The 16,113-nt window shown below is 36.2% G+C and overlaps 1 protein-coding gene across 6 annotated transcripts in view; it reads right to left on the bottom strand.

Moving 5' to 3' along the window:
- LOC131036601 (probable CoA ligase CCL12) overlaps nucleotides 1-10,887 on the bottom strand; it is a 41,895-nt gene extending 31,008 nt beyond the window's left edge. Inside the window, exons 1-3 of one of the 6 annotated variants that reach the window (XM_057968514.2) lie at nucleotides 10,621-10,887; nucleotides 9,990-10,300; nucleotides 75-204 (exon numbers count right to left, since the gene is read on the bottom strand). In XM_057968514.2, coding sequence (XP_057824497.2) covers nucleotides 75-204; nucleotides 9,990-10,264 — 405 coding nt within the window. In that variant the 5' untranslated portion in view covers nucleotides 10,265-10,300; nucleotides 10,621-10,887. The other 5 variants (XM_057968513.2, XM_057968510.2, XM_057968509.2 and 2 more) reach the window with 5 other exon arrangements.
- Nucleotides 10,888-16,113: the final 5,226 nt, after the last annotated feature.

Below are 16,113 nucleotides of genomic sequence, written 5' to 3'. Positions count from 1 at the left end.
ACAGATCTTTTACATTCTTATTAAATAAGATCACTACTGCAGAAATCCTATGAGGTATAAGTTTAGTTACAAACCTCTGGATGATCTACAGAGAACCGCTGAAATGATTGAAAATTTGTGATAGGATTATAATAAGATGATCCCAAAAGCTGTGGTCCATGGGCTTCCATCATACGTCCCAGATTTGTGAGTCTAGCCGATTCTCTGTGGTTTCGAACAGAACAAGTAATTTTAATTAGAATCTGCACTAAAATCTTGCAGGAATACACATAACTAAGTTCAAAACACTACAAACATGATTACTAACTGGAATGTTGTTCAAGAGACTGACAAGAAAAGCACAATAGCAAACATGAGGCACTGTACCTGCTTCAATTGCGATATTTTCTTTAACTACAAGCCTATGTTTTAGCATTTCAATTTGTATCGTGCAAGATAACACAAAACAGAACAGCATGTACAGTAGAACCATTTTTTAAATTGTAAGGGAAGCTCCCTACAACCTAACTAATCTAAAGTTATTCATGGACTGGAGCTTTAGACAAAATTTACAAGTATGCACACCATACAAGATTTCAATGGAGGTTAACGTAAATGAGAATAACTAACTACCTATGTTTTTGCCCCACATGCATGCACCAAACTATAAACAGTCAAGTCCTGCAGGAAGACTTTTAGCTATTAAGGAGACTAAACTATTGAGCACAAACAAGCCTGACAACTTCCCATTGGCTAAACTAGAGACCAACATTCCATTGGAAAAAGATATTTGAAAGAAAAACATATTGAACAACACACTGAATAACTAACTGCCTATGTTTTTGCCCTAGATGTATGCACCAAACTATTAACAGTCAAGTCCTGCAGCAAGACTTTTAGATATTAAGGAGAGTAATCTATTAAGCACAAACAAGCCTGACAACTTCCCATTGGCTAAACTAGAGACCAACGTTCCATTGGAAAAATATATTTGAATGAAAAACATATTGAACAACATACAATTTTAGAAAATAAACAACTAAAGTGCATACAAAGCTACAATTTAGACAGACAATTTTTGCCAAGACTGAGCTTGACTGAAAACAATCTCCTTCCAATTTACTTGATGAAATTACAAACATACAATCACTTCTGCATATTGACAATCTCTACAGCATAATCCTAGCTTCAACTATCATTAAGAGTTTTTCTGCACAAAATACTCATAAGTTAAAATAAACAGCTTTTAGAGATTTAAGAAATCATAATAAAATATCCCAAAATGTACCACTTTGAAGCAAACCTATCCTTAGCTGCAAAAAAAAAGCAGAAAGAAAACAACTCTAAAGCCAACTAATTCTGAGACAACTAATAAAATATAAAAGGCCTGTAATAGGCCCTCATCCACTACCTAGAAATATAACACCAGGAATAGCATCTGCTGGTTGCAGTGGCTACTACAATAGAAATTCGAACATAAGTGGCCTCCGTGATTCAAAAATAAACCTTCACACTAAAATTGATAGATCCTTTGAATATGGCAAACCTTTCGGAGTTCCTAAAGCCCTTACCATGATGAATACATGATACCCAAACATGTTTCCATGCTAAGCACTTGAATTTGGATTTTTCCGTGACAACAACTCAATGTCTAAAAGGTGACTTGTTCTTCACAGCATGAACTTGTCCCAAGGTTTAGGATATTCATTTTGATCAATTCAGCCCATTAGAATACAAAAATAGCTGCTTAAAAGAGGGGAAAACTCTATTTGAGATTGTGAGTAGCAAGAACAATGAAGGGAAACCTTTCGTTACTTGTTTTCATCCAACAAAATGTCAAGAAGTGTGGTAGGCTACAATATAAAATGGGACTTCATGACTTGGGAATATCATCATAAAAGAATGATGGATTTCAAAAAAATTATGTGGGTTTTGTTAAGTGTTCATCTGTTTAAGGTATTCATGACGTGTTTAATATGCCAAGGAGAGCATTAAATTTTTCTGTCTGTGATATTATGTATTCTATTTGCCTAGATTTAGTGAGGTACATCCTGTAATTGTCAAATAGTCAATTTTGGACATTTGTGGAAAGGCAAAAAACTACAATTCGGGAACCAAATTATTTGCACTAAGACATCATACTTTGCTTGTTCATCTTTAGAGTAGAGCATTTTATTCTTCTATTCAATTTGATGCCCAAATGAAAGTGTATATGTTTCATTATTCAAAATTGAAGAAAGTGCAATTAATAGAAATGGTGTCAGATTGATATTTCTTATGTGTTGAAGTAAACATTGGTATTTTTGTGCAAGAAGGTTAAAAAATATTGTGGAGCTAGGTAACTGCACAGAGATAGTTTTGTTCCTCACTACGTTTTTGGATTCGCAAATGTAAACAATATTTTGTTATGCCCAGCTGAACAAAATGAGAAGCAAGTAGCAGATCTAATTATTCTTCTTATTACAAAGCAGATTGTTATGGCCTTAATATTCATCTTCCCAAGTGTAATAAGGTTAAGCATTTGTACATGCTTAACCTTAATATTTTCATTTATTAGCTCTAGTTGATTCCTTAGGCTGAACTAATTAGGATGAAGGGGTGTGGTCTATAATGTGCCTCTTTATTAAATGCCCTAGTTTTGCCCTAAAATCAAATTTTCAAGGAATTAAGAGATGGAATAGGGTTCCCTACCAACTTAGATCACCCAAATTGAGGCCCTACAAACATGTTAGATAATCATTGAAAACATAATTAAACAAATCTTTGTTAGAAATAGTAAGCAAAACATAGATCTTGTTACTAGGGTTTAGGAACATTAACTTGATTATATGATAGACATAACTTAATGATGGATCTCAACCATAGTAAGGCTAAGATAAAGGCTATGTTAGAGTGCCTAAATGCTCCTCTACCCTAGGCCCAAGAGCGGATATTTTAAGGATTGGGTTTTATAAATACATAAAATAGCACTAACCCTGACCAGAAAGAAATATGATAATAATAACTAAGAAATGATTTTAGGCCATCAACTGACAAAAGGAGGCCGACCTAGATTAAATTCTTCAAGAAGCCAACCTAGGGTTTGGATAAGACAAACAATATTGAAGTTTAAACTAGGGAAGACCCAGCCTTGAGATAAAATATTTAAGGGCCGACTCATACCCCAAACAAAGGCATAAATTGGCTAAAGCCTAGGACGATTTAGAGAGGAAAGAAAACAAAAAAAAAGACACATTAAGTTATGGCAGAGCAGCAATGATTCCTAAACCTGTATACAGCAATCCATGTACAGGTTAACTGGGCAGCGAATAAAATCAGGAAGTTCAGGATTTTTTTAGTAATGTGTGTGCCTATTAATCTTTGATAAGGTGCGATCATGTCAGCCTTATTAGGGTCGCCACTCTTTGCAAGGGTGATGTCCATAGGAAAAGACACAATCATCCATCAGAATGAGGGGTTATATTAAACAGCAGATGAATCACTCCAAAGGGGCAATCAGCCACAAGAATGGGATCATTGATAAGGAAATCAGAGCAAATTTACAGATCTGCAATCAGTAATTAGTAGACTGATGATCAAGGAAGGAAAACAATTCGATTAGCACCACTGCTCATAAAGAGCAGATCAGTCATAAGATATTAAGCAGATCAACTAATCATTCCAGATCATCAAGCAAAAAGATATCAGGTTCAGACATCAGCAGTCCAACTCAGGATACAAGAACAGTATTACCTGCAATTTGGCATGGGAATGACAATGGCTAATGATATGAATGTTTAGTCAAAATTACCTTCTTTGAGACAATATAGGAAAATGTTCATATACTCTCCTATACATATATATTTGTATCATACATTCTTTTATATGGTAAATAAGGACAGTATTGCATATCTTTATGTGTCTGATTAATGCTATCAGTCATGGTTAAGGAATAAGGGGATACACGGAGCGGAAACAGTGATGAAGTCCTCTCCTAAGTATGCCGCCTCATGGTGGTGACCAAATGTTCCCCTGAGGTCAAGGGGGCACAAGGAGTGTTGCCCTTGGACTGCTGATTCTCGGGACACCCTACTGTAATCGTCCTGACTTCCCTATCATGATTGGCCTTAAGATTAAGGAATTCAGATCATAGGGGGGAAGATAAAGGAAGGATGGTGAGGGAAACGGCTACAAGAATCCTCACTAGGTACACCACCTCATGGTGGTGACCGAATGGTCCCATGAGACCAAGAGGGATTGAATATTTGCTCTTGGACCTAGGGTAGAGGAACATTCAGGCACCCTAACATAGCTTTTATCTTAGCCTCCCTATGGTTGAGACTTGAGATGCATCATTAAGTTATGTCTATCTTATAATCAAGTTAATGATCCTAAACCCTAGTAACAAGATCTATGTTTTGCTTACTATTTCTAACAAAGATTTGTTTAATTATGTTTTCAATGATTATCTAACATGTTTGCAAGACCTCAATTCGGGTGATCCAAGTTGGTACGTAATTCTATTCCATCTCTTACTTCCTTGGAAATTTGATTTTAGGGCAAAACTAGGGCATTTAATAAAAGGGGAGATTGTATATTTCGTCCTCACAAACCCTTAAGAAGAAAAACTCTTCTAGAAAAGAAGTTTATCAAAATATCAAATGAGCTCTTCGAATGTGCTTTTATAGCACTCCAAAAGGATATGCCCCCTTTAGCTTTTGCCTTTTGATTTAATTAAAAATTTCTCTTATTTCCCCAATGTGGCATCCAAGTCTCAAAAGGCCCCATTCATTAAATAAAAACATATTCACTTCATAAATGGCCGCCATATAGTCCTTTTCATTTGATAAATTAAAATAACAATAAAGTTGAATCTTTAATTTAACTTTTTAAATTAATAACTTATCATTATTTTATTTAAAACCACTAAACTATATCAAATATCGAAATAACACCCAAAACTGAACCCATCGACTATACTAAAATTAGTAACCTGACAACTGGTTCAGTTAGTGCCCAAAACTAACTAACTAAAACTAGTAAGTATTGGAGAACGCGACCAAAATCACTCCAGAGTTCAAATAATCATTTGATACTGCCAACCTGTTTGATAAATTGTCTCCAAAAGTTCCCTAACCCTAACTCATTAGCTTATGGGAACCAATTGAATAGGCCAATGGTCCACCATACTGAACTGATTAGGAAGGGGATATTACTCTCTCCAAACTAATAGTGCTTAAGGGGACATTACAAAATTGAGGCACTACAAGGTTGTAGTTTTAGGGTTTGGCATCCTATGGTATTTATTTGGTTTTGAGTATCGTTTTGAAAAGGTTGGTTCTTCTGATGGCAGCTGGATGCTATGTTGGTGCAGGCATTAGTCTAGGGTTTCAGTCATGCCATGTCCAATTGCAAGATGGCAGTAAAGTGCTGAAACAGTTGCAGGATAAAATGCTACAGATATTGTACAGAGGATGTCTCCATTGCTATTTTTGTATTTTTCTTGGGAAATCTTTGATGGTTGTAAAGGTTTTCTCTTGTCACACTTTCTGACATGAATCTAATGAACATTTGATAATGTGATAGCATTCTAATGTATCAAGCTTTGTAGTAGTCATTTCTTTACTAAATATGGATTCATGCAGTTCAATTTGAATTACTAAATATGCCCTCTATGTAATGTTTGTGATTTGATGGCTTGTGAGCTCCAATCAAGTCTTCTTTATTTTCTTTCATCCATCTGACCAATCTCAAAGCTTTCAAAACAAAACATAAAACAGTAATATAGGTGTAGGAGAAGTTTTTGTGCAATTGTAACCTAGCGATATAACCAGGGAAACCATCTTTAGCGAGTTGTTAATTGATTCCATTTCTTGCAAGTTGTGTGCAGGATCATATCAGTTGTATAGGAGTTAGTTGACAATATTTGGGATTAAGATTACACTCAGGTTTGGTTGTAGTTTCTTTGGTTGTCCATTTTGTTTGATCTTAATGCCTATAAGGCATACCCCTAGGAACACCCTCCCGAATCTAAGGTAAGCTCGAAGAGTAGGAGAGATAACCCACTGTTGTAGAGTTGGCCTTAAACCTTTCATTGTTCTGTTGATGAACTGTTTTCACCCACATGATGACAACCCTGGCCTTCTGAGTGGGAGTTGGTTCTAGGAAATGAAGCTGCATTTTTTAGCACCAACAGAGGTGTCAACTGATTTCACTAACATGTCCGGTCTACTTTGGATAACAGGGAGGGGTAGCCATCCCTTTTTTCATTGATCTGAAAAAGTCAAAAAATCCACAAGGGTGGGTAAGAGACAAAAGTGGCAAGGTAGTTACAAAGAGCCTTAAATAGCATAGTGAGTTACATAGAATTACATAATTGTGAGGAGGTTACAAGAATCTATAATCCAACATGGAAGAAATAAGTTATAAATGACTTCTAGCCCTAGAGTTTTCGATTTCTTGAAGCTCTTGGAATAATTGTGTGTGAATGGTTTGTGAATTGAGTGTTTGTGGCCAAATACAACACTCAGACTATACTTTTACTGGGCTTGATTTGGAACCCATTCTTTCTGAGGAAATTTTTGCCTATCTTTTTTTATGACTTAAATAATAAGCAAATAAACTCCTTACTGATTTCTTTTCATATTTAATTCATATTTTCAGAAATTTTAGATTCAGTTTTAAAAAAGAAAAAATTAATAAATCTCAGTTTTCTGTTTAATAATTTTCAGTTTTTGCTGCAATTTTTATCATTAGTTTCCAGATTTGGGAACATAAATCACTGTCACGGTCAAAACATAAAAAATACTAAAAAGATATCATGATGCATATCAAATTTCAATGGATAAATTACTTGGCATTAATCAACTAATGCAGAGGTGTGATTAAGTCGGCATCACAAAATATGCTTATTACTCTAATGTCTTTTATGAATGATACTACCAAAAGCATCAGAGTAACCGTCACTTCACTTCGTGTTTCATCATTTATCAGGAATCCTTTAATGGAAGAACAAAGGACCATTGAGGGATTTCAATATCATCAAAGCTCACCCACGTGGAAAGAGGCTAACCATATAGAAAATAAAATCTAAAAGGTGGCAACATATAACTTATCCCGCTTCTGACACCTTAATTTTCCTACTTTGAGCTTACAGGAAAAAGTGAAGCTTTACTTATCACAAGTAGTATCAAAGGGTCAAAACATGAAGAGGTGCACATTTGAATAATATACGAGGTAAATGGAAAGAATCCCTATGTGAGCCTCCAAAAGTGGTGTCACATGCCAAATTGGCATCTCATTTAGTTGTAAATTATGAGACAATCTTCACATAATTAGTTTGAAGCCTTCCAGTTGCAATTACATTTCCCAGAATAAAAGCAGTTGTGAAGCATCAAAGCTATGATGCCAAAAGTGATGTAAACCAATTCACCTTTAAATCGGAGAGGTGAGAGAATGTTTCTTCCTGCAATTTTGGGGCATTTTTACTTCAACCTGGATTTTTTATTATTATTATTATATATATGGGCTGCCAGTTAACTGTTGCTTCCATAACTGAACCTATCTATTCCTAGAGGCTGTCTTTTGATTGGCAACTACTCTGGAATTTTCTATTATTAATGGATGGATGTCCCTTTCAATCTCTATTTCAGCAGCAATGCCCTATATGTTGATAGGCATCTCTGATTACTAGGACATGGAATACTGATTCCTGGCTGGCAGATATGAACTTCACTGCTGACGTGTTTTCAAGGAGAGTGGGGGTAATGATATCCACAGCGATGGTATCTGCCTGGGAGCTGGCATCTTGTATTTAATCAACCAAATATGCATGAAAAGAAACAGAGGATAGAACAGATACATAAGAGGAGCAGGGGAATGCAGCAGTGCAGCATTGTAATATCTTCCTCCTCTGTTGAGGATTGAAAGATGTATAGAAGGAGGATATGAGAAGTTATGATGGCTCATCTCTAACTGATTAAAACAGATAGAGAGGTGTGAGAGGCTGTCTATTCAGCCCACATGTAGGTCTTGTTTGCATCAGTTTTGATATCAAAGCAGTCTGTGATGGTCCCGCATCAACTGCGAAGGCCCTCAAAGGAGGCTGCTAGGGTTTTCAACCCTTTGGAGAGGTTTTTTGAAGTCTTGACAAGCCAAACTTCCAAGGTAAAGGTTGAAATTTCCAATTTTGAAGAAAAGCTTACACCTGATGTATTTCTAGACTGTATCTAGGAGTTGGAGGAGGACTTCAAAATGGAGGACTATGATGAGGATGGTCCAAAAAGAGTGAAAATTGCTGTAGCCAAATTGAAGTCACATGCAGCTCGATGGTGGGAGAATGTGTAGAATTCAAGATGAAGACAAGGAAAAGAAAAAATTAGACTCTTGTCTAAGATGCTGAAACATCTAAGAACTCAATTCTTGCCCTCTGATTATCAGCAAAAATTGCTTAAAGAAGTTTAGAACTTAAAACAAAGACACCAATCAGTGCAGGCTTATACGGAACAGATTATAAGGCTTCAAATTTGGATGGATAGACAGGAGGGTGAAGGACAGGCAGCAACCTGATATGTAAATGGACTAAAGTTTCAACTTCAAGATGAACTGGCGTTGGTGAAAAAACTTGCTGTAGAAGAGGCTTATAATTATTCCTTAAAGGTAGAGGAGAAACTAAACCAGAAAAACAAAATGGTGAGTAAAAGGGGTGATGGAAATCAAAGTAAAGGGAAAGAGGTTTCTTTTGAACCTACTGTGAGTAAAGAGTCATAAGAAGGCAAGAATGTGAGGGGCAACTTCAAAGGAAGGGGAGGCTTTAAAGGTAGGGGCCAAGAGCAACAATCTTTTGGAGATTGGAAGCCTTTGCGATGCTTTATTTGAAATGAAAACCATAAGGCCATAAACAGAGAAGAAAACAAGTACTTGAAAAAGGAAAAGAAAGAGAGAAGAGAATAGGTACAGAAGAGGGACAGGGAAGTGTAGTAGTGCAATGTTGTAATATCTTCCTCAATTGAGGATTGAGAGATGTATAGAAGTAGGATAGTAGAAGTTATGATGTTTCCTCCCCAGCTAATTGAAACAGACAGAAAGGTGTAAGAGGCTGTCTATTCAGCCTATATGTCGGTCTTGTTTGTATCACAAAGTGGATGTATTTATGTTTGTACACATTTTTCAAGCAAACCCACTGACAATTAATATACATTTGATGAATATGTCGGATATAAATCCCTGTTTATTATTTTCTTTGAGAATGTACTAAAAGAGATGGGATGGATTGTGGCCATGAACTATGGCCAGAGAGAAGCATAGGACACAATCTATTTTGATGAAACAGACCACTTCATTTATGGCTTCTCAACCGAAGAACCTCAGACAAACTAATTGGAGAAACCCCAAACACTTGTGCTATCAAACATTACAACCATCACAATCCAAGCAAAGCCAAGCATTATTTACATAGCGACCTGACAATTGCTGGAAAAAACCTTCCAGAATAGCTTTCCCAAGAAAAAGCGCACATTGCTTTATTAAAAGGGAAGCTCACCAACCAACTTCCGAGATGAAATTTTTATCTGGCCATGCAGTTAAGGCAGTTGACTAACATTTATTAACAAAGGTTCCCTGCCAGAGAAGACATGGGTCAGAGACCAAGCCATGCCTACTTTGGAATCATTAGATCATACATCGTGATCCAATATCCCCAATGAATTGAGTGTATAGTTCGATTGGTTTTGACTAATCTAGCTAGTGGTGAAAAAGGTTTTCAAACATGTCTCTAAAGACATGGAAAATGGACTTAAAAAGACACCAGTCGGACGATCCAAACAGAATTTACTCTTTCTTAAAATTAAGCTCTTCCCACTCTAAAGTAGACGGCCAAAAAAAGAACTACGAAATGGCATGTCAACGAGAACTAGACGCATCATATATTAACGAAAATTTTACTTGCAGTATATTAAGAATTTAATTACCTCCAAATTCCTGCCTGCAATAAAATTTCTGAGCATTTTGATTTAAAAATAAGAGGAACTTACTGGGTAGGGAACCAATAAAGGGGTGGTCCATTCTTGGTAGTGTCCCAATCTTTATAAATGGAATAATACATGAGCTGGTGCAGAGTATGCGGGTAATAAGGTGTCAAAAGCTCCTTTGAAACTCTCTGCCACAGCGAGGTTGGTGACCCCCCAATGTCTGCAATGGCTGCTTGAAGTTGCCTGTAAAAAACCTCTGCCCTGTGGGGTGGTAAGCCTGCATGGATTATGTCATCTAGTCCCACCTCTCTCACACACTTCACTGCTTGACCATCCATTGCACAAGTGTGTCACCAAAGAGTTAAAACTCTCTCCTGCAAAAACACCTACCAAGCTTACACGATGAATTTCAACATAAATAGAATTCCAATGTATTTCTTATAATCAAAACTACCATGCTTTTAACAGATATACATTCTTCATAGCTTAGAAAACGAATTCCAACATTTAATAAAATCTCATATATTTCTGACCAAAGTAAGTGTCCACAAACCCAAGTCCGAAAAGCAACAAAGAACTTAAATATCAATAATGAATGAATAAATTTTGACTAAGAATCTTCAGCTTTTTATTATCCTTTCTTCTTCAAACAAGATTATTCTTGTAATAATTAATCCGAATCCAGACTCAGTACCAGTTGTGGAATGAAGTGGCATAAACCAGTTGCAGCACAATCCCAATATAGACTCCGTACCACTCGTGGAATAATAAGTTGATCAACCGTTGCGAAGAATAGAAAAGTAGCTATGTTCACCTTCCCACTCCAAACTGCATCTGAAGGTTAGATGGAAATGGATTAGTGGACGGAATATACCGACTCCTCAATAATGTGATAATTCCAGTGAAGTGCAGCAGTAACGTGATGGTGATGTCCGATGGTATTGATGGGTTAGGTGCGTAGGTGCGTAGGTGCGTTTGAGCCCGCTACAACATTAATCATGAATCATTAATAATTACTTTTTAAAATGCACACATGATTGTAAATTGTTGTTTCCCGAATGAATCAGGTCGAATAATTTGGATGAAATTTGACCAGTTGGTGCTCACGGGTCCCGATACACGTAAAAAAATTGTGTGCATCGGCGTCACAAATGTTTCCCGATGAGGAGAAGTATTTTTAAAAGGTTTATAATTAAAAAATAGATGATGTATATGGCTCATTAAAACATTTGGAATCAAGATTTTATTTTTTATGAATATAATATGAATGAAAAATTAAAATATATGTAATAGTTTTTTGTGTTTTTTTTTAGGTGTGGGAAGATTATTGGATCTTAAATCATTTATTAAGAGTTTTTTTAATTGGAAAAAAGAAGTTCAATTATAAAATGTTTACATTAAGAGTTGTACAGCAGCAATAAAAATCACATAATTGTATACTAGCAATAAAAATAAATTATATAGTTGTGTGGTAGAAAAACCATAGATTATATAATTTCATAACAACAATAAAGATCAAATATATTCATTGATTATTGTGTTGCATAGCAAGAACAACAATCAATCAACAATCAATTGAAAACTCCACAAGTTAGTTAAAAAGATAGAGTTCAACCAATAGTAACAAGTTGTGCCATAGAGAATGCAGTTGTGATGTCCATCATCAATAACTTTGCAACAAGAAGAGATATGGAACAAATTAAATATTGCAAAGATGGAAAGTGTCCCCAACAACCAATGTGGATGAATCATAATGGTAGGAGTGACAACTGGGTTTTCTAAGAAGGCATTGTGTTGGCATGAAACCCCTCCATAGCCTAAAGTTGAATTAAGAGCTTATATTTATAGTAACTGACAAGTTAGAATTGGAGCTATTTTAAAACTGGCAAGAAAAATAGCTAACCAAGTAAGGCGCAAACTAGATCAGACCATTAGAAGCTCAAATGAGGTAGGATAAATAGTATTGGAGAACATAGCAAGACACGTGAATTTCCAAATGCACTTGAAGATGACTTGTTAGCCACTATTGGAAGTAAGGTTGATCTTATTGGAGGCACCCAAAAGAGCCAATTTCCTAGACCACTTGAAAGGGAAGAGAGCAAGAAAAAGGAGAAGAGAGTAAGCCAAAGATTTTTAAGAGCGATGGCAAGACCAAAATCATGCTTAATGGACTCATACTTAAAGCACAACAAGTAAGATGGTGGGGGATGAAGAAAGGTGAGGTGATTGTCAACAAGGAGCTTAATGTGGAGGATTTTCTAAGTTAAGTGTTGGAATTGAGGATCAACCTTGACTTCCAAATTTTTTGGCTTAGTCTATTCCATTAGCTTAACTAAATTTGCAGCTCCCAAGAGAGTTTAAAAGGGGGGAGGTAGCAATAGATGGGATGAGTTGCCTATAGGTCAATATGGTGAGGAAACATAGAGGTTGTGGGAGCTTGACCAATGTTAGTCTTTGCAAAAATGATCACGAATATGGACGGAAATAAGATAGTAAAGGCTAGGGGGACAATTTACAATAAATATAAAATCATACGTTTATTAGAAGAGGAAAAGTTGTACTCATCTTTAAGGTTTTGCCTTGAGTCTGCCAACTAATACTATTAGGATCCCAAATATCTTTGAAGGTTTGAATTCCTTTTTTAAATAGATTTTTACCAGGGAGATGTTGGATCTTGTTAGGAAAATGTTGTCTCAAACTTGTGATTATAAAAGGTTTACTATTGATAAATGAGCACATAGGGTTGCAAGGGAGGGTACCCCCCTTGTGAGGTTCCGAGGAGCCACGTGCCCTAATTGAGATTTGAGGGCAAGACCCTCAAAAGTCACATTTTATGTATAATGTATCATTATAAATCTTGACTATTTATCATTAGGTTATAGATCTCATAGTGGATATTATGTATGTTTTGCTTGTCCTAGAAAGCAACTCTATTTATGAGGGAATTGTATTACAGTTGTGTATTGTGATGTTCTAATAGTTGTTGATCTCCCTCTAGATCTTTGTTGGTGGTAATCTTGTGATAAATTTATGCCAAAAGTATATTTTAATTTTTTATTTATTTCTAAATAATATATTGGATCATTTTTGGAGTGTGGGTTTTTTCTCTCAAAATGATTTTCCCCACATAAATCATTGTGTTGTGATATGTATGTTATTTGTCTTGTAACTATTATAAAGATCTAAACAAAATTGTATTATCTTCCTCTCAAGGTTAGTGTAGGAATTTGATCTACTACCTTAACTTCTTTTTTTCAAGTGGTATCAGAGTTTGATCACCTTTGGTTTCAGTTGTGTATAGTTGAGTTATTTTAACTAATCTAGATATATGAGTGGGAGTTTGTTAGAAGATACTTTGTGATCTTGTTGTAGGAATTTTTTGGATGGAAAGTTCATTAGGGAGAATAGAGTTGGAGAATTCTTTTAGAAATAATTTTGAAATGTTGAAGTTGAAGATGGAGAATTTGTTAATAGATTGAGATTTGTGGGATGCTATTGATGAGAATGTTTTCAAGCCCATGGATCCTACTTTGGATGCTTAATAGGATGGCATGGATAATAAAGCCAAGGGTCTAATAGATTGTGTTTGGCATACTCTATTTTAATCAATTTCCATGAAGAGTCCTCTACAAAGAAGCTATGGAAAAAAAATGGTGAGATGTATCAAGCCAATTTCTTAGTGAACAAGATATTCTTAAGGAGAAAATAGTATTTCTTGAGAATGCAACAAAGTGGACAAATTATAGACTACATGGAAGCATTCAATATGTTGGTGACTCAATTGAAATAAGTGGGTGTCAAAATGGATGAGGAGGAGAAATGTCAAATCTTGCTCTATTTATTGCATGATTTGTGGGATTTTCTTGTTATGGATATCAACAATATTACTATTATATTGAAGACTGGAGATGTGGAGGATAATTTTTTTTAAGAGATAAAGAGGAAGGTATACCTCGTACCAAGGAGGCCCTAAATGTTCATGGAAGGCCTAAGGAAAAAGGCAAGAAGAACAAAAATTTTGATAAATCCAAATTAAAGAGGAGACCCAAACGCCCTGAAAAGTCGACAATTATTTTCTAGAATTGTAGTAATCTTAGACACTTTTGTAAAGAGTTTGCAAACAAGAAAATAAGAAGAAAGAAGAAATTTGATTTTAATTGAGTTCAAGAAGGAAGATGGTGATTCATCCATTGGAGTTGTAGGTATTGATGCATGGTTAATTAACTCGGGTGCATCTTTTCATATGACCTCTAATAGATATTGATTTTATAAATACGAAGAATTTGATGAATATAAGGGGAACTTGGGTGATTATTCTTATCTAAATATTATTGGATGTGGTACAGTTAGAATCAAGATTTCCTAATGGTAGAATAAAAAGGATTAATGGTGTTTTGCATATCCCTCAAATAGCATGAATTTTTTTATCTATGAACAAGTTAATAGATGCAGGTTTGTACGTAGTCTTTTCTAATTGTAATATCAAAAATATGACCCCTTGCGATTAATGTGACAAATAGCGTCTTCCTCCATGTCATCAGAGGTCGGGCTTCGCCACCTTATCCTTTTGTCCACTCGAATTATCCTTGTCAGCTCTGAACAAAAGCATTACCAACTCCGCCAACCCGTCACCTTTGAGGACCAAGGCGCGGCGCGGAGATGTCTGAAAGGCGCACTAGCATCCCACGAATTTGACAATCTGTAGGTGGTTGTTTGAGCATTACGCCTGCGCCCAGAAAAATCGTAATGCCTCTACATGCACCCACCGATGTTTGAATTCCTTCCCAGGCCTTTATCTTCCACTTTGAAGGCATTTTGAAGGGATTTCTTTTGGCAAGTTTGTGATCTTTCTACAGATTGAGCTCTTGGAGACCATTTAGACAACATTCTGCAAACACCACCATTGTTACAGTGATTAAAACACTCCAACAAGCATCGTAGAAGGGGACTTCTCCTAACCTCTCTTTTTCATCTTCCAATATCGTTATTCCAATCTCTTGTTGCATTCCTTCTTGATCTCTCTTTCGTTCTCGTGGCTATCTTGGGTTGTCCGTGGAGGTGGAAACATTGAAACAAGGGTCTAACTTAGGTAGGCTCCAAATCACAACCCCCAACATTTTTTCTCTTGCATGTGTGTAGGTACATTGTTGCGAGGAAGAATTCATTTTGCGGGAGGCTTCATAGTATGGACTCTCTGTGAGTTTTCCTTTCTTTCTCCCACTTTGTCATTTTAAGTCATATCCTCACGTTATCTGTTATTTGGGTACTTTCTTCCAAACATTTAGTTCTTTCAGTGTGTCCGGAGCTTTCTGTTTGGATTCTACACTCTGTTCGTACAGGACGACAGCGTGCCGCGCTGGTGTCCTAGCTCTGCGCGCTCGTCCCAGGTACAGAGGCTTAGCGGAGCCATCCAGAGAGTCCTCTTGACTTTCTAACGCTCATTTTAATTTTGTTATCCCCTGGCTCATCTTAGCGCCAGTTCGAGGAGGTATTGGAGAGAAAGTTTGTTCTCAAGGATCCATCATTCTTGGGGTAGCAAATTTACTCCATCACATTTTGGTGAACCCGATGTGAAATAAATTTTGTTTGCATCTTTACTTTTCGTTCAAATTATTACATGAGCATTTAAATTTCCAAAATCTAAAAAGAGAAAAAAAATAAAAATAAAAGATAAAACAAAAACACAAGCATTTGCATTTAGTTTAATTTATGCTCTTCCTTTTCGGATTTACATTTAACTTAAACCAATTTTATCATTCCAACTTTTTTGTGTCCCTGTAGTGTGGTCCTGAACGTCGTTTAGCTTGTCTATGAGCTTTACGACTCAAACTACAATAGGAGTTGTGGTTAGGAGGTCTTCCAGGAGGAGTTTTCCCCCTGATCGTTATAGTCCTCTTCTTCCCGGCATGATGAACAAAGAACATCTTCCTGACCCAAACGAGTTTCTCGCTTCCTAAACTCTTAGGATCTCTTTCATGGGTGGTTCCTCAGCTACTAGTTCCCAAAACAATTCTCCAGCGAATTTTTCACCATCTTCCCCTCCTGTCGTCGATCATGATTCTCTTGTCACTATCGATTTTGAGAAAATTGACATGTTGGAGAAGAATCTGAGAGACTTAGAGGGTTTCCTAAATCGAGAGAATGTCCTTCCCCAGGGCGGGAATATCGTGAGTACTCTGAGAGACAT

Source organism: Cryptomeria japonica, chromosome 1 (genome assembly GCF_030272615.1).
Source record: "Cryptomeria japonica chromosome 1, Sugi_1.0, whole genome shotgun sequence".
NCBI lineage: Eukaryota > Viridiplantae > Streptophyta > Pinopsida > Cupressales > Cupressaceae > Cryptomeria > Cryptomeria japonica.
Note: the sequence above shows the minus strand (reverse complement) of the source record. Positions and strands in the feature narration are given on the sequence as shown.